This window comes from Botrytis fragariae, assembly GCF_013461495.1.
Source record: "Botrytis fragariae strain BVB16 chromosome Unknown tig00000274, whole genome shotgun sequence".
In the NCBI taxonomy this organism is placed as follows: domain Eukaryota; kingdom Fungi; phylum Ascomycota; class Leotiomycetes; order Helotiales; family Sclerotiniaceae; genus Botrytis; species Botrytis fragariae.
The window spans coordinates 303,290-322,070 of record NW_023501007.1 but is presented as its reverse complement, the minus strand read 5'-3'; the positions used below and the strand labels follow the sequence as shown (position 1 = coordinate 322,070).

The 18,781-nt window shown below is 42.0% G+C and overlaps 4 protein-coding genes across 4 annotated transcripts; 3 read left to right on the top strand and 1 right to left on the bottom strand.

The window, feature by feature from the left end:
- Window positions 1–195: 195 nt before the first annotated feature.
- Window positions 196–2,373, top strand: Bfra_012395 (putative high affinity methionine permease protein; the record flags this gene model as incomplete). Its single annotated transcript, XM_037342711.1, has 5 exons — window positions 196–427; window positions 489–1,147; window positions 1,197–1,298; window positions 1,350–1,815; window positions 1,883–2,373. 5 exons carry the CDS (start codon window positions 196–198, stop codon window positions 2,371–2,373), a joined length of 1,950 nt encoding a protein of 649 aa, XP_037187433.1.
- Window positions 2,374–3,853: 1,480 nt separating this feature from the next.
- Bfra_012394 (putative hydrophobic surface binding protein a protein) lies at window positions 3,854–4,402 on the top strand (the record flags this gene model as incomplete). Its single annotated transcript, XM_037342710.1, has 1 exon — window positions 3,854–4,402. One exon carries the CDS (start codon window positions 3,854–3,856, stop codon window positions 4,400–4,402), a length of 549 nt encoding a protein of 182 aa, XP_037187432.1.
- A 3,515-nt stretch (window positions 4,403–7,917) lies between these two features.
- Window positions 7,918–9,654, bottom strand: Bfra_012393 (putative duf895 domain membrane protein; the record flags this gene model as incomplete). The annotated part of the gene is made up of 3 exons (XM_037342709.1): window positions 7,918–8,326; window positions 8,375–9,003; window positions 9,058–9,654. The coding sequence occupies 3 exons, from the start codon at window positions 9,652–9,654 to the stop codon at window positions 7,918–7,920; spliced, it is 1,635 nt and encodes a 544-aa protein (XP_037187431.1).
- A 3,905-nt stretch (window positions 9,655–13,559) lies between these two features.
- On the top strand, window positions 13,560–15,766 carry Bfra_012392 (putative glycerol-3-phosphate dehydrogenase protein; the record flags this gene model as incomplete). The annotated part of the gene is made up of 2 exons (XM_037342708.1): window positions 13,560–15,471; window positions 15,561–15,766. 2 exons carry the CDS (start codon window positions 13,560–13,562, stop codon window positions 15,764–15,766), a joined length of 2,118 nt encoding a protein of 705 aa, XP_037187430.1.
- Between the last annotated feature and the right edge of the window lie 3,015 nt (window positions 15,767–18,781).

Sequence of the window (18,781 nt, the reverse complement as noted above, 5' to 3'; positions counted from 1 at the left end):
GCTGTCACACAAAATATTTCACCGACGCTCTTACGGGTGCGGGAGAGGCCTAGTTCAAATACTTCAAAACCGTCATGGCCCAGCCAACCTCTCCTTCATATTTGAAGTCCTCAACATCTCGATGTAGCCAATTGCTATTCATATGCGTATGAATTGCGCTTCATCAGAAATCGAAACTTTGAATTGATCAAATCTATGATGGGAAATCCGGCGCAACCGCCATCACCAACAATGTCGGTACCCTCGGAAGGTTTACATCAAGACCGGAGCAACATAAGTCTTGGTGGCCTCAGTGTTGATGATTTGGTATACTTGGACGAGCAGGAAGCTATTGGTAACTCTTCGAAGGAATTCACTAAATCTCCAGAGGACAAAGATTTGTTAAGTCGTTTCCAAGTTGCGTGTATCATAATAAATCGGATGATGGGTATGTCACCTTTCAATAAACCAACTTGCCTCTGCAGCGATCATTACTCACACATGTCCAGGGACGGGAATATTCGAGTCGCCAACCACTATTATACAACAAGATCGGAATATCGGGGCGAGTCTCGTTCTCTGGACCTTGGGCTTCATAGCCACCATGGCCGGCACTTTGATGTACGTCGAGTATGGCCTTACGATTCCACGGCACAGGATGGCTGGCGAAATTCAAGCTGTTCCAAGAAGTGGTGGTGAACTTAATTACCTCAAATTCCTCACGAAACATCCTCAATACATGGCGATCTGTATGTTTGGCTTCATATTCGTAGTCGTCGGAAATTCTGCCGCCAATTGCGTTTCGTTTGCCGTCCATTGCCTTGCAGCAGCAGGAATAAATGATCCACCAAAAGGCGCAGTGCAAGGAATCGCACTTGGTACTGCCTGGCTCGTTACTTTGTTGCATGCATTAGGCAGGATGTTTGGTGTTCACTTGAACAGTGCTTTTGCTGTGACAAAGGTCTCAATGCTCATTATGATGATTATACTGGGCTTTATGGTACTCAACAATCATACTGGACACTTCCATCGCAACCCACTATCATACAGTAACCTCGACACAACTACCAGTTTCAAAGAACTAGGGAAAGGCGACCATGCTCGTGGGTTTGCAGCCGCATACCTCAACATTATATTCACTTGCGGTGGGTGGAACCAAGCAAACTATGTAGGTACCGTGTCGGCCAACCTTCCTGGTTTAACTAACATTACTTTAGGTCCTCGGTGAAATAAAAAAGCCAACCACTAGGTTTCGAGGCATATCTCTATGGACCGTTGGAACAATGTGTCTGTTGTATTTGTTAACTAACATATCATATGTTTGTATGAATCTTGAGGGATTCATGAAATCAGGCTGACAACAACTCTAGATGATAGTAGTAGTAGTCCCGCAGGATGGAAATTTTCCAGATGGTGAATCTGTGGCTGAACAATTCTTCAAGCGAACCATTGGCCAAGCTTGGAATGAAGGGCGAGCAAGTCAATTGATGAATGCATGTCTCGCTGTCTCAAGCTTAGGCAACGTCATTGTCACTACTTTTACCGCTGCTCGTGTCAAACAGGAGATTGCGAAAGAAGGGATACTTCCATTCTCTTTGGTATTTGCGAGGAATGTTAACATTATTGAATGGACAACTAAGAGATTGAAGCGATCGGAGCAAGTCCGAGAGCCAGTTGAGCATCCTCCACAGGGAGGAGTCACAACCACGCCAGAACGGGCCGAGATCGAGCCAATTCCATTTCCAGCTCTCGTACTTCACTGCGCATTCTCCACAATTCTGATTCTTGCATCAATTCGGATCCCTAAGTCCAGGGATGCCTACCCATTACTTGTTGGTAGGTGAACTCTCGAATCTCGCTTTTGTTCTCCACCTTCCCAATATTTATTGACAGCTGCTGGCAGAAATCTACACATACCCAATTGATGCAATGGTCGCCATATGTCTCAGTTTTGGCATGATATGGATGCGATCAAGAGAGACAGATGAATGGAACACATACTCCACAACAAATAGATGGTTCAGTCTCATAACTGCAATTATTGTCTTCGTCGCCAATGCATTTCCAGTGGCCGCGTTGTGGATTCCCGAATCGTCTTCTGGAAGTTCCATACCTTGGTACATTGTTCCCACAATCGGATGGACACTCGTTCTAGCTGGTTTCATTTATTACGTGGTCTTTCGTTTTGCAGTCCCTTTGTTTTTGGGTGGTGCTGTATTGGAAGTGAAGAGAGATCCTGTTATTGGTATTGACAATGAAGGACATTTCGTACAACATGGTGAGATGGTCTATCAGAAATGGTCAGTGCCTGAAGATGAAGATATACCTTATCCGAATGGATACAGGAACGAGGTTGAACTTAAGCAACTCCATCAATATGAGCGGAGGGTGTAATACTTGATAGGAGAGTTCCTCAGAAGGATTCCATAGACATATTCAATGAGGATTAACATTCTAGATGCTTAATTGTACTATTATACCATTTAATCCCCTCTGCTTCATTTTCCGGTTTACACAGAGTGTATCAGACTTTTCTCTCGAAATCTAATCTTTGTCTAGTTCAATTAGAATTTTCTCCCAAAGTCTCTCCCCTTTTTCTTTGGAATTTCTCCCCCGCCATCTCTATTTAATGAAGCTATTTCATCACAAAGTAGGAAGTCTTTGGCAAAAAACGAAACTGCAAAGTCTTGAAACCGTCAAAGATACAATGCAGGTACAACTGAAATGTGAAACAAGCGCTGAAGTGGAACATCAATTAGTGGATCGACGATGAAATAAGGTTTAGCTCGGATCGATTTAGGGTGGCATTAGCTTCATTTCCCTACGTCCCACCGCTATTTATCGATTTTATACAATAGTCATTGTAGATCATTGTCAAGTCTCACGGTGTATGATGTTTGACGCATCTTCTTATGATATTTCCCTACCTTTTTGCAAGCTCTTTTGTTTGTATGATATGCATATCTCTATGGGACGTCTTCTGTAACTTTTCTCGAACATCTATTAGTAATCAATTGTCAAATTCGAGTTCGAAATACTGATTCTATGTGTCAACGGTAATGTAAGTGAAGGATCCCAACCTAGACAATCACAATTCATTTCCTGTCCGCAATGAAATCTCCGTAATCAAAGACGCATCAGAAATCTGAAAGGCTCGCAAAAGTCAATTTCAAGGTTGGAGGGTATCTATGTCTCTTGAAGACACTCATTCACTAGAATGGGCAAAGTTAGCGTAGCATGTACTGCAGAGCGCCCGCTAAGGCATTGAGTAAATCTAGGCCAATTTCAATAACGTAGGATCACTTAATCACAACAGAACTTCGGCCACTATTCTTCTACCTAAAAATCAACTTCGCATCCATCACAATAGACGCAATGATACTTCCATGACGACCGGAATACCTCACCGCCGGGCAAAAACTTTGATTCAGCAATAATGGCTACGGGAAAACATAAATTCGCGTTAACAAACACTATTTCCATGAAAGACCTTCTTGAAGTGAGCACACCAGCAATCGTACAATTTAGTTCCACGCGGTGACTAGGAGCTATGTGTTGAACAGACCAGACTTCGATCTTCCTTGACTTTTCACCAGTATCTTGAGAGCCTCAATCGCTGAGGAGTTTCCCGTTAGTTTCGCAAAGTTTAGTTCTACAAGTGTAGAAGTCGGATGATCGAGATCGACTAGTTCTGTAGATCTTCGTGATGCTATAATTTTGAGAGTGTTGACAAGCTTCTTCAGTTGTTGAGGCATGTTATAAATACCAGAGCGAGATCTCTCATTTTTCAAAAAGCATCAATCCTCACATTCAATCCACTACCAAGCTTAATATCTATCTTCATTCTTCGCTTCAAAAGCCAAAAATCGCAATCATGGTCTCCATCAAAGCTCTCGCCTTCTACCTTGCCACCATGGCCGTCGCCGTCTCAGCAGCTCCTGCCGCAGCGGTCAAATCTGTTACTACCGCCGATACCGTCATCGCCGACATCAACAGTATCGATGTTCAAGTCAATGTCTTGATCGGTGCCATCGCCGGCGTGAAGGAGAAAACTCTCGATTCCTCTACCGTAGACGTCGACTTCACAACCCTCCACCTCGCAAATCAGCAAGGAGTCACCGATGCAGCTGTCGAGACCCCAGCAAGTTCAGAGGATTCCAGCCGTGTCGTAGCCACCATCGAGACCACTTTGTCTATTGACATCCCCGACGCTATCACCGCTTTGGAAGCCAAGAAGGAATTCTTCACAAGTGATCAAAGAACAGTTGTTCTCGCGTGGTTGGTAGTCTTACAGAGTGACTACAATACTTTCGGTGAACTCTTGATTGAGAGAACCTCCGAGGATGTCATCCCCAGAGCTGAAGCGGCCGCTAAGCTTATCGGTGATGCGATCTCTGCCGGTATCGCTTATTACTCTTCTTAAGCGCATGGATATTCAGTCCGTTTGGAGGACATTGTTTATGGGACTGTAGCAGGGGTTTTGCTTCTCATTAGAGCGTATCTGGGGTCAGCGATAATTTTTTGTGGAGATTGAAGTTTGTCACATGTTCTGTACACAAATGGAAATAGTTTATAATCTTGTATTAATATATATCAATTCAATACCTCAACACTTAAGTTTTTGCAATGCACACAGTTTTGATTTTTAATATGTGACGGCGTCTTATCCAGTTATTGAGACTTCCTGACAGTGTCAAGTGTTCCTTCACTATCACCTCAGCAATATTCTTATCCGAGATTGCATAACCTCCAGGACGTCCAGATTGTTGTGCATACACACAATCTTCAAACAAAACATTATTACTCCTAGATTTCGCTATGGTGATTGCTCATGTTCAGCTTTTATTCCTATTCTACTTATTTACACTTTGATACTTACTCATCCTGTCATTCAATCCTCTCGTACTTATCAAATTACACCATCTAGATAGCCATCACTTCTCCGTCACAAACTGGATGTAATTTCCCAACCACAGTCACCGTAATATAAATCTGAGTCTTTTTATATACTGGATCAGAAGATGAGATCAAATCTTACCAGCTTATAAATTGACCTGCACACCTTCACTTAACACTCTCGATAGTATATCCCTCCATAATCGTACGAATATTCATCTCTTAAGGACGTAGTCTTGTTTCTATAGTTCACTGTATACATTCTTTTCTGCATGCTCTTCACTCTCGTCTTTCAACCAACTTTCATGCACACACAAGGATATTCCAACCCACCAACCTACACAAAGCTATTATTGCTGTTATTCACTACATATATGCGTATAGAATCTCCAAAACTAACACTACTCTAATTATAATATACTCATCGTTGAATCTCAGATTTCTAATGTATATTAGTATTGTGATTCTTCTTCTTCCACCACCCACCACCATTTTCACTACCATTCTAATCATTTACTCAAACCTTTCTCGCTTGCCAAATCAATCTGTGAATGTTTCTGATCTAGCTGACGGTATTCTAATTCCTAATAGAGTTCCTGTTATCAAATTTTCTCAGATGCTTTAATCCCGCCTAATATCGAATCCATGGTGCGATCAATCAAGAAAGTAAGTTCTTTTATACTTCCTCTTCTATCTACTCAGCCCCTAACTTTTCCACCCATCTGCTCCTATCTATACTGCACCCCGCTCCGGAATAGTGTCTTTCTGGCCCATCTCTACTCCGCCCCATTTCTTCCTCCCATCTCCCATCTCCATCCCCAGCCCTCTTGTAAAAACAACACAAAATCCACACTGCTCAATCAAACTAATCTTATGGAAATATCTACTTGACACTCAGGCGATCTTGTCATTCCAATCAAATTCAAGGAAAAACTCAGGATTGATAATCCTTCCAACCTTCGAGTTTTTATGCGTTTTGGTCTCGGAGAGAAGATCTATGCGATATATTTGTTATCTCTTCTTGTTGTCATGAATAGTGACTATCTGTTCACTCTTATCACTGTTATTTCTACTTTTTCTTTCATCACCAAGAGCTCGATATCCTCATATATGACAATCACCCAAACTTCCAAGAGGCTATAAAGTCTCAGCGTACCAACCCACACCCCCTTCATTCGAAATTTCAATTTAAAAAGTATTCATAGATATTCCGGTCGTCCAAAGAATCTGAGATGACTGACGCATTCATTACAATCTCATGTTCTGACTACTGCAGTCAGCGAACATCTTTTACACTTCAAAGTTGTTCCAGCAACCCGGAGCACATCGCTTATACTCTCGCATGACACCTCCATAAGATCTCCAATCCAGCTTGGCATATCCTAAAGCACTCTTTTACTCCATGCATCCAGGACTCCAGCTTTTTCACCCGGAATATCGAATCGTCCTTACACTCCGTACTGCCCAATCCCATTCCATCCTCACCATCCCATACTCAACAGTATCAGCGGTCCTCTTTAGTTCTACACTCCACACTCCACCTTTCAATCTTGTATCCATCGAACCTCCCACAACTCATTCCAAAACCTATCTAAAACCACAAAATCTCCACCTCTCATTTCGAATCTCAGATACTCGGATATCCCAATATCGTCATGAGTATCAAGATGAAGATGAAGATGAAGATCGCATACCCATTGTTTACGCTTTGGAATTACTCTATATTCTTCTCAAGCAATGATGATACCATGTCGCTGTCACTATCACTATTACTATCACTCTTCTCCATCACCATCGCATTCCGATTCTACATCAAAAATATCATTACCAATCGCCATCATCCCCACCATAGCTACCTCATCATCACATCCACCAATTAATCCCCCCCTCCCCAACCTCCCAAACAAATCAAGATACCCCAAGAATCCTCTCCCAGTTCGCTTCCTCCCTTCCTCCCTCCCTCCCTACCTCCCTCATCTCCCACTCTTCAAGTAATAAAAGGAAAAATGACGAAACAGAAGAAGAATATAGTTCATCCTTATCCCCTTGGATTATCTCCAAGATTCCTTCCGCCATCTTTAAAAAGAACCTCCCCAAGAAAAATCCCACAAAACATTCACCTCTTATACTCATCCACTCAATCAAATACCAAAACCCCATCCCTGTTTCCCATCTAGTTTTTTCTTCCTTTGAGGTATCAGGTATTAAAGTTTACGCATTTTCTTCTTACTCCAGACTCCCTTTTTCTCATACACATCATCATCATCATCATCATCATCATCATCATCATCATAACAAATCGCCACGCATAAATTAACTATCTACTCCACCACTACCACTCCCCAGAGTATCTGCTCAATCTGCAACAACTCAATGCTTTAATAAGCACATCATTCGAAGCAACAAACATCAAGCATCAAGTATCAAGTATCTAAAAGAAGTTCGAAACTCAAGAATTTCAATCAAATCCATCCGTGGTACTTCTAAAGTTAAAAGTATTAAGTATCCACATCAAGTTCTGAATCCATCCGAAGAATCATTACCACAAGTATATGCTTTGAATCCTAGCTATGCCATAAACCCACCACCCCGTTCGTACAATCCATTTTTCAATCGCAAAATTCTCAACCATCCATTCTGATATAACACTGATCCTTCATTCGCAATTTACTTTTTTTAGAACTCGCATCCCACACTCATTTACCACAACCATAAACATGAAAAATGCAAATTCCCGAACCATTGGACCATGTGTCGTTTTGTTGCAATGTAGAATGTCAGGGAAACGAGAAACGTCCGCGTCGAAATTAAAATCGAAAATATTATCTCAAGCATATACTCGGTACTCGTGCACAATCAGTCGCTCGTAAAAAGTGTTGTGTGACGAGAAGAAAAAACGAAAATGAAGTTTAACCTTCAATCTCTCCATCTTGCCATCCGCAAATAATCATCAACATAGTAAATCAAAGGAAAAAATCCAGTCAGGTCCAAGAGGCGATAGACTTTACTGACAGTAACAACCTACTCTTGGATTCGACCGATTTAAACCATATCTTTGGAATTCTTCTCATGTCGAAGGTGAGGGAGTTCCATATCATCCCTAGTGGGATTAAATGGACGACGTGTGTCTGTTGAACTGCTATGACCACCACGATAATGCTTATCTTCATCGAGAAGAATGGCTTGAGGCATAATGTCCGCATAGTTAAGATCAGTATCAACAATATCATCATCAATTGATGTAGCTTCTTTGATATTCAAGAAGATGACAGGTGCTGCGATAACAAGAGATCCAGCAAGAAGACTCCATGTAATGGCGAATTGAGTAAGGTATGGATACTCCATTGCATCGATACGCCAAGCAATGGCGGCGCCAGCAGACTGAATACCCTTATAGAAGCCAGCAAAGTTTGCTGTCTTTCTACCGGAATTGGAAAGTGCACCCATGAACCTGTGAAGTATCAGTTTTGATCAACAATTTTGAGACAATAATGCATACCAGTAAACAGACAATTGCCAGACAGCATCATAGAATCCATAGGCAATATATAAACCCAATCCTTCGGCATAACCTTCACTTGTCCAATCCATCTTGCCTTCATAATCAAGTTTACCGGTAACATCACGATCTGGAACACTAGATTGAAAACCATAACCTGAACCCCAAATAGCGGCAGTCAGGATGATTAACACAATCAAGCCAGCTCTAGCTCTAGTGGTTCTCTTGAATCTTTGAATGTCCAAGGCGTAGCCAGATGAGAAAGCACCAATAATTTGTGCGAACCAATATAAAATATTGTTAAGGGCTCGAGTTCGTGTGTTGAAGTGCGCACCGTTGACACCATTGAATTGATATGTGTAAAACCAATTGGAGGCAAAAAACATTGGAAACAAGAGGAAGACATAGACGTTATTCCTAAGTGTGTACCAAAGTCCCCAAATCTCTGTGTTCCATGTCGGATTCTTCATAAGAATGACATGAGATCCATCGGCACGTCGAACTTTATGCGCATCGCATAGGCACAACGCGCTAAGTGCTCCAATGAACATGAGAATGATGAAACCAATGTATGTACCGTCGCTCACAACACGATTTGCAGTGTCGCCGATGTTTAAGGCAAGGGGGATCTAAAGTAAATTTTTAGCATGCGATTCATAGAAAAACTGCGCGATTGAACTTGCCAAAGCACCAAAAACACCTCCAAGATTGAAGATTGACCAGAACCATGAGATATACTTTCCTTTTGATTCCTCCGGTGGATAAGACATCATAATGGCACCTTGAGCTGTCCAAAGAAGACCAGCACAGACACCAAGCAATGCGCCTGCGAAGATTACATAGCCAGTATTTTGAGTGTGACTATAGCATAGATAGCTTGAAGCATAGACGCAATAGCCCAATCCACCCAAGCTCAAAGTCAGTCTAATTCCGAGACGATTTGCGAAAGTGCCTGCAAAGAAACCGACGACCGAGAAGGTAGAATAGAGAGCTGAGTTTGCATTATCTGCCGGCTTTGCAGAGATTTGACCGCCACCACCAAGACCACTGAGCGCATTGTACATGCCAACACAAAGGAAGCATACAAGTGCGACCAAGACCAGTTGGATTTGTGGCGACGCGTAATAAGGAAGACGATATTTACCAATGCGAATACGCTTGTAAAGCCATCCTGGTGGAGCACTGGAGACTGACGAAGGTGCAGGAACGGGCTTGGTAGTGGCCGTGCTATAGTAGGAAGAATTGGAAATGGCGGATTGTTGTTGTGAATGGTCTGTCATGATGAAGGCTTGACTATTGTGAACCTTTTCAAATGGCTTGCGGAGTTATTCGAAGAAAAAAGGTATTGATTGGAAAGGGTGTTTGTGTTGACGATCTCAATAAAGATCGAATTCAAACTCAAAGGGTTCAATTTTGAGAGTTGAAGGTTTGACGGTTGAAGGTTTGAAGATTGTGGAGTAGGAAGGAAGAAGAGGGGTAGAAAGCAGAGAAGAGAAGATGGTTTTGTTTTTATGTTTCAAAATAACAGGATTAATTTGACCAAAACTAATGTTTTGAAGTTGAAGGTGAAGGCGAACCTGAAGGAGTTTGATATAGAAGAAGTACGCACAGCACAGTACAGTGTTATGGTAGTATGGGAGTGGAGAGAGAATTGATATCCGTCCAATTCAATTTCGCATACCACCCATCAAAATACCGAAAACTACTCTCGGGCCCTCGGGTAGTTTTGGTGTTTCTTGAATGTTCCGTCCCGATATCAAATAAAGAAGGAACGATAATATTCCTACCACTGTTTTGTGTTCTTCCTCCTCGTAATGACCAATCAGAAAATTCCTTTCAAAAGGAAAGAGCCGCACCCTCACCCTCACTCTCACCCTCGATCTCGCCCATCACCCACCATACTCTCGAACATCGAGGATAAAAAATTCACTTCACTCATTGATCATGCCACGATACATTGAACTTTGACTTCTTGACCAATCATTGATTCAATACTTCAAAAAGTATTATGTAACTTCAAAAAGACACTCCGAGGCCTTACAATGACAAGACTTGTCAGGAATTCATATTGATGGGATTCGATTCCTTCATCTCTTCTGATGCTCACTTGATCACTTACCTAGGTACGAACGATCAATGTTGTGATTGATTTCTTTCAGTGCCAAGCCATGATAGAAGATTGCCTAGGAATAAATCAATTTCACAGCTTGATTGATTCTTTTGATGACTCGGGAACGTTCAGAAATCGCTGGTATCTCATCCGATATATCGGTTCAGAAATGCTCACCTTATTGGTTGAAGCGTACGAGGGAAGCTAAAAGGATCAAAGTTCAATACTAATTCAGTGCCGGCGCTAGTTTGAGTAACCCTGTAGGATTCTTCCAATCTTAGAGATTTCATTTCCTCGATGTACCTTACCGATATCAATGTCACCCTCATCTGCTAATGGCGTTTGATGCGGGTAATTAGTTCATCGAACAAACGCGGGAATCATGTGCGCTAACGGTTTGTAGTGAGTGCACTTTGATACACAGCCATAGCTTAAATCGGAGATAATAACAGACCCAGGATCCTTAAGATTTGAAGGAGGAATTCCTACAGCTTCCGTGAGAGCTCTTCTGCCGTTTGCTACAACTGGCTTCTTGCATAACTGGACTCCACTGTCAAAGTATGCCTCTTCGATAGCTTATCGAGTAGTATGTCATTCAGTGATGATTTCCAGATCCGTGTCGCTCGGTGGGATTGGGTACTTAAGTGTCTCGCAACTTGCAATAACCCTACGGCCAGAGACTTTTTAAAAATAATCGAGCGCCAAAGGCCAGTAAGATTCGACATCAGAAGAAGTATGCAACCTCGAAGTTGAATTTAATATCGAAAGAACCCGGGATGAATATGCGGTATGTGTGATATGACTTCGTTACTCTGTCATTCACATTACCGGCTTTCCAGAGGTAATAACTTCCCCATGAGGCTGTGGATTGTCCGCTCCTAATAAAGGCCGCCGCTTCCTTCGTGGTATTTTGAAACATGGCGATTATATGTACTCACATATTGTTGTGTGTCAATTTTCCATTCGAACCCACGTGAATAGTTCGGGAGGGTTTTTATTTATTTAGTAATCCTACTTCGCCCCATTCTCTCGCTCCTGCTGCCTGCCGTCGGTAGCCGATATATTCGAATTTCAATAGGCAGCAATCCAACTTCTCGTTCAATTTTCCGATTCTCTTCTCACCTACACTGACACTTTCCGGATGAAGCTTACAAGCATATTCATTTGTTGGTGGGCTCATGGATCGAGACTACACCAAAGTCGAACAAATCCTCTTGAGTGGGTGACATAGAGGTCAGCATTGATATCAGACCATCAAATCCTGAGTTCTTCGACAGCTATATATATGACTCGTATAGCATTCGCGAGTGGATAACAGATGAAACTCTTTCAAAATAGTCTGCCTCCACGGCAGTGGTCCCCGAAGGGCCAGCGGAGCGATATCCTATTCCATGCGTGATTTTTGAATTGATGGGGGCAAGCCCTCAAACCCCCTTTACCTCGCTGCGCTCGAGAACATATGTACAATAGTCGAATAACTGAGTAAGTGAGAAAATGGTGATCTGTATCCCCAAACATGTAGATCTTGGTTATTTGGGATCGTCACTGAGCTAATGATTTCAGGAAACCCGTGCGGTTCAACTCACCGATATCCAAGCCGAATACGGGCACCGAGAACAAGCTATGTGTCAAATCTAAAAGATCGCTTAGAACTGCAGCAATCATGTGTGTTTGACACTGACAGGAATATAACAACCGAATTTGATATCACGATCTTCGGTCTCCTTTCGAAACCATAAATCCCATGTATCCCATCGGACGGGAAGGGACCAAAGTGTGTATGTATGTATGTATGATATCAGCTTATTCGACTCGGTGGCACTCCGGCACACGAAGTATAAATAACTACCCAGGTACTACTGAACATAAATGATCAACATGGACAACATTTCAGCCCCAGAGAAAAATGTCCCATGGGACAAGAAAAAGGTGGGGTAATTTCCAAGTCCTGGAGTGCTTTTACTCATAAAGTGTTCCCATTTCCCATAGTTCAGGAAGAAGTGGAATGACTTTTCCGGATTAAATAAATTTTGACTTGATTGAATGACTTTTCTTGGTGGAGTATTCTTATAGTATATGTAAGCCCCTTTTTCCGGTTATTCCGCGTCTATTCATGACATCCATGTTATTCATGTTCTCGATCTTCTCTTAACTCTTACCATACGAAGGTCGTATAATGTAGAGTACGTTGGCGGTAATATTTCTGTCATGTGCACGTAGATTATGCAAGCTCACAGCCAAATGTTACTCTTTTTCCATTGGAGGAAGAATTTCTTGGAAGAATGGAAAATTTAGGAACAGGGGGGAATGGTGCAACGGAGAAAGATCAGAACTTGTGAAATGCGCTTGGCCGAGAATGTACATCCGGGTGCACGTTCCTCAATTGAATGGTGGGAGAGGTTTGGTGGGAGTGAGGGTGAAGGGTGAGGTAGAAAATGATGGTTTGAACAAATGATATAGAGATGGAGATGGAGATGGAGATGTTGATATTGATATGGCTATAGCTATAGATGTACATATACATGTAGCATCTCCCCTCATTGTTAACATCTGATTGATTCTTCGACCTCTTCTTCTTCCATTGTCATATACATATACATATATCATACATTGCATTGTTCAATACCTACATAGTATTCATACAATTCGACATTCCAGATTTTCTTCTAGAATTCAATCACCATTTAATAATCATTATTTCAAGTATCCCAACCCAACCTCAATACCACCCTTGGAATAATTCCTTTTGATTTTTGGTTGACATCCCTCCTCCCGACTTCATAAATCAGTTGAAATCTGTTAGTTGGATCAATAAAGCGGGCTGATCTGCATTCAATTAATATTTAGCAAGTTTGGCACACCAGGCGCTTTCATCATCATACACAACCCAACACGAACAAAAATCTCCACTTGGACTTTGCCTGAGATCATAACAACTTTGCCGCTCCATAACTCTCCAACTCTCTCCAACTCCCCATTTCTCCAACCTTTCCTCCTCCGTTCCTCGAAACCTCCTCTTGCTCCTCTTCTCCCTCTCCCCACGAAAGTCCCAGCCGCATATTTCATTAATTGATAATGGCGTTCCGTCAACGCCTCGCAAAACCTTTATTATATACAATTGGAGCTACATCGGTAGGTGGTGGCGTCCTCTATTACACATACCGACCACGAAACATCCCCGGTTCAGATTCCGCAGTCGTTCCACCTTTCGGCGCAGATGGTCACTTTATTCCTCCCAGATTCCCCAAGATCAAGAGCAGGTTGGAACAAATTGCAGATTTGAAGAGAAGTGGAGGATCTCAAGGGTCCATAAGTGTGCCGCAGAACGAGGACGATGTATATGATTTGTTGGTCATAGGAGCCGGAGCCACAGGTGCAGGCGTCGCACTCGATGCAGCAACGCGCGGATTGAAAGTGGCAGTGGTCGAAAGAGATGATTTCAGCAGTGGCACAAGTTCCAAGAGTACTAAATTGGTACATGGAGGTGTGCGATATTTGGAAAAGGCAGTGTGGGAATTGGATTATAATCAGTATGCGTTGGTGAAGGAGGCATTGAGGGAACGAAAATACTTTTTGGACACAGCACCACATTTGTCGAGTTGGTTACCGATTATGTTGCCTTTGGATAAATGGTGGAAAGCACCTTATTATTGGGCAGGTACAAAGGCATATGATTTCTTGGCTGGAAGTGAGGGTATCGAAACGAGTTATTTTTTGACCAGGAGTAAGGCTCTCGATGCTTTCCCTATGTTGAAGAAGGACAATTTGGTGGGAGCTTTGGTTTATTACGATGGTGCTCATAACGATTCGAGAATGAATGTCTCGTTGGCTATGACTGCCGCGTTATATGGAGGTACCGTGGTAAATCATCTCGAAGTTACCGGGTTGGAAAAGGACGCCAACGGAAAATTATGCGGTGCAACCGTTCGAGATCTGATAGATGAGAAGGATGGAAAAACATCAAAGGAATTCAAGATCAGAGCAAAGGGTGTTATCAACGCAACAGGTCCTTTCTGCGATTCAATCAGAAAGATGGATGATGAAGCGGTTAAGGAAATCGTCGCACCAAGTTCGGGCGTTCACGTTATTCTACCTGGTTATTACAGTCCTCAAAAGATGGGTCTGATTGATCCTAAAACTTCAGATGGCAGAGTGATTTTCTTCCTTCCATGGCAAGGAAATACAATCGCTGGTACAACAGATTCTCCTACCAAGATCTCGTATAACCCAGTTGCATCAGAAGAGGAAATCGATTGGATTCTTTCGGAAATTCGAAGATACCTTGCCCCAGATATCAATGTTAGAAGAGGTGACGTTCTAGCTGCTTGGTCAGGTATTCGTCCTTTGGTGAAAGATCCCAATGCGAAAAACACGGAATCCCTTGTTAGAAACCATCTCATCAACATTTCACCATCCGGTCTCTTGACTTGTGCAGGTGGTAAATGGACAACTTATCGTCAAATGGCAGAAGAATGTGTTGATGAAGCCATTTCGGAATTCGGACTCAAGACTAAGCCAGTAAGAGATGCACCAGATGTTTCAGGAACTCAACTTCACGATGATGGTGCTCATCTCAATGGCACTTGCCAAACTCATCAAGTTAAATTGGTCGGTGCACATGGATTTTCGAAAACTCTCTTCATCAACCTGATTCAACATTTCGGATTAGAAACAGATGTTGCCAAGCATCTGACTGAGAATTATGGTGATAGAGCTTGGACTGTCGCGTCACTCTCTTCACCTACGGAACAACGTTTCCCAGTTAGAGGTGAAAAGATTTCCCCACTTTATCCATTTGTGGATGGTGAGGTTAGATATGCTGTCAGACATGAATATGCGCAAACAGCAGTCGATGTACTTGCGAGAAGAACTAGATTGGCATTTTTGAATGCTCAAGCTGCTTTGGAGGCGGCACCAAAGGTTATTGATATTATGGCAGGAGAACTTGGATGGAGTAATAAGAGAAAGGAGGTCGAATGGACTGATAGTAAGTTTTGCCCTGAACCCCATGTTTTGCCTTTTCGTCTTTTCTCCCAACCTTCGGGCATTGATAAACACTCACTAACAATAAAATAGCCGTCAAATTCCTCGAATCAATGGGTCTTCCTAAATCTAAACTCACCGCAACCAGAAAACAGGTTGAATCGGGGAAGTTGGAATTCAAGGATTCGGTGGAGTACAAGATGTATAGTAGACATGATCAACCAGGAGATGAGCTGGAAACCGATCTTAAATTTGGAGGAAAGGGGGGATTGAAGAGTGGTGCTGCGGCGGAGAAGTAAGGGGTGGTTGTGTATCGAGGTCGATGTGATGATATGATAGATGATAGTAAGGAAGGAGGAGAAGAATTGCTGAATTGAGGGAATTGATATCAATTGGTGTATGTATGTATGCATGGGTTTGCGATACTTGGTGGGATGGATGGATGGATTATTGTTATAAGTCTTGATTGATGCTTGATGGTTAGGATAGGATAGAATAGCGTGGATAGAAATAGAAGGGTGTGGAAAAATGAAAAGTGGAAAGTAATGAATATATTTATACATCTGTCTATCTTTTGATTGAGATTTTGAGTTTCCTGTGTTTTTGGATGTTTGGAGCTTGGATATTGTATGGAGTGAGCAAATACGTAGAGTGTAATTGTAGTGGTAGTAATAATGATAATAATGAGGTTGAACGCCTTGAGGGGCAAGGGGAAGGGAAGGGAAGGGAAGGGAAAAGTGATAGGGAAGAGGGAAGTAGCGGGGTGATTCATAGTAATAATATCTATGTTTTTTGTCGACTTTGATTATATCTTCCATGTATTATCTTCGTTGGCATTCTCATTCTCACTCTCGTTACTATTTTCACATCTGTTGTTGGCACTCTCCCTTTTACTATGTGAAGTGGTATATATACTCGAATGCGTAGAGCAATCTCTTTCCTGTTTATATTCTCAGCTTCTTTTGGTAGTATCTGGGGTGTTTTGGGGTGGATATTTGAGGTTCGAAGGGGTGTTTATTTTACTTTACTTTACTTTACTTTACTTTACTTGTGTTAATCACATTTCAATAGTGATAAAGGATTTTGGGCTCTTGAGAGGGAGAGGAGTGGGGATTTGTAGATGATGGGGTGGATGCTGGAGGTTGGCGAAGGAGGGGAGAATGGAAGGGAAAGAATGGGTAGTGAGGATTGTGCATCTGAGTGAGTATTGAGGGTTGTGGAGTTGTTTGGTAGGAAAAAGTGGAATGCACCATTTACGTCTGAGTGAGCGAGGGGTTCGTTTGAGGAAGTGGATTTGGTGTTTGAATGGGATCAGAGTGGGAATAGACATTGAAATTCAATGAGGTGCTTATGTAAGATAGAGGATGTGGGATGGGTATCTAAGAGGGGTTCTACAAGGATGTGCAAATATAAAAGCTGGTTGTCCTCTGATGAAAAAAGTCTCTGGGGTGGATTTGTGGGTAGGATGTGGATAGTTGAGAATCGAGAGGAATGTAGAAAGGAAGAAGTGGCGATAAGGTTGGGCACGATGATGAGAGTGAGATGAAATATCAGAGTGAAGATCTGTGATTGGAAGTTATAGGGTGAAGTGATGGTGATGATAGCACTAACAACTATGAAAATCTAGTTTGGCCGTCTCATTTTCGTCATCGTGATGAGAAATTGTAAGATAGATGGATATACTCCCATCTAGTAACAATCCTGGATATGTATTCGAGATATCAGATCATATAATGGTTGAAAAGATGCTATGGTACGAGAAGATGTGATGCTGCAGTGCTGTAGTGCAAATCCATGTGATATGGTCTCAAGCGTTTGCAAAAAGAATGGGGGTCATGAAGTATGGTGAGGAGGGGGTTTATATAGAGTTTTGATACGAAGAGATCGATTTTATGGAGGGAGATTGGGATTATCTTGGTTGTAGGGGATGTTGATAGTAGATTTCAATTTCAACGGAATCTTCCAGAGGCGAAGCAAATCTTCTATGAGAGGATGGTGAGTAAGGTAAAGAGGTTTGAGATAAGAGTATATAAGTGAAGGATGTTGTGTTATTGTTTTCTATGTAGATTAGGAACAGAATTAATCCCAAGGTGTTCGAGAGAGTCGATGTTTCTTTTTTGTATATCACACCTGTCTTTGAAGGAGGAGATTTTTGAATGGATTGAGAAGAAAGGAGGTAAGAGAGAAGGGGGGGTGAGGGTTAGGAGTATCAGATGATAGTTACAGTGAGGATAAGAATTATAATGACAACGAAAAGTCCGATTCGACAATCGAAAATGAATCTACTCGTGTATCGTGATTGGCAGCAGTGTGAAATCAACGACAACAACACCCACTTCGAATCCCTGAATCAAATTCTGTTCTCAAAAAGACATAAAACTCAATCCGCACAAGTAGAAAAGTCAAGTTGACAACTTAATGAGTATATATCATAGCCTCGAAGGAGCTATTGGGTTTGTTTTTATTTTCGTTTGAGACTCGAGGTTGGGGTTGCGAGGGTTTATATATCGTTGTGTTAGAGGGAAGAGGTGAAATATCAGGTGGTTTGATGAAAGAGGATAAGTGGTTTGGTGTATACGAGAAGATTGAATAGATTCACTGAGCTGGGAGTTAAAAGATGGGTTTGGAATTTTCGGGGAAAGGGGTGAAGGAGGAATGCATAAAAGTAATGAAGAAGAGTAGATCATGGGATGCCAGGATTTTGAAATATGTGCACCGAGAAAGGGGTGATATTGATTCGAGAGAGCTTCAAGTCTTAAGCCTTTCTAGGAGGATCCTATATAGCAAATCTGGACGCTTTGCGCGTTGAAAAATCAAGGAAGGGTTGATTCACGCTGATAGGATTTGAGAATGATAGTGAAAGGTCTCTGAACCGGTGATTGAAATTGAGAGAGATTGCGAGGATTACAAAAGGCATGTCGGAGGAGGGGCAAAAAGTAAAAGAATGAAGCCCTGACAATTCTGAAGATATGATGAGAAACGATGAATAAAAAAATGGAAACAATAACACCATACTGATAGTGAGAGATTCAGATGATAACAAAACTACTATATTACTGCGATACGTCCTGAGTTTTGACCCAAAACAATGAAGCAAGAAGCTAAACAAAACTCTGAAAAATTGCGTTTAGCTGAACAAAGTTCAAGGTGAAGACCACCAGGGATACTTATCCTTCATCTTTGTACTTTGATTATCGTATGGCGATTATCTCTGCGAAAAGACGTAAGGAAGAGGTGTTATATGGCTTGGTCTCGAGAAGTTGAGGAAGATGTGGTTATGGGATTGAATCTCCTTGTTAGAACTTAGCAAGAGG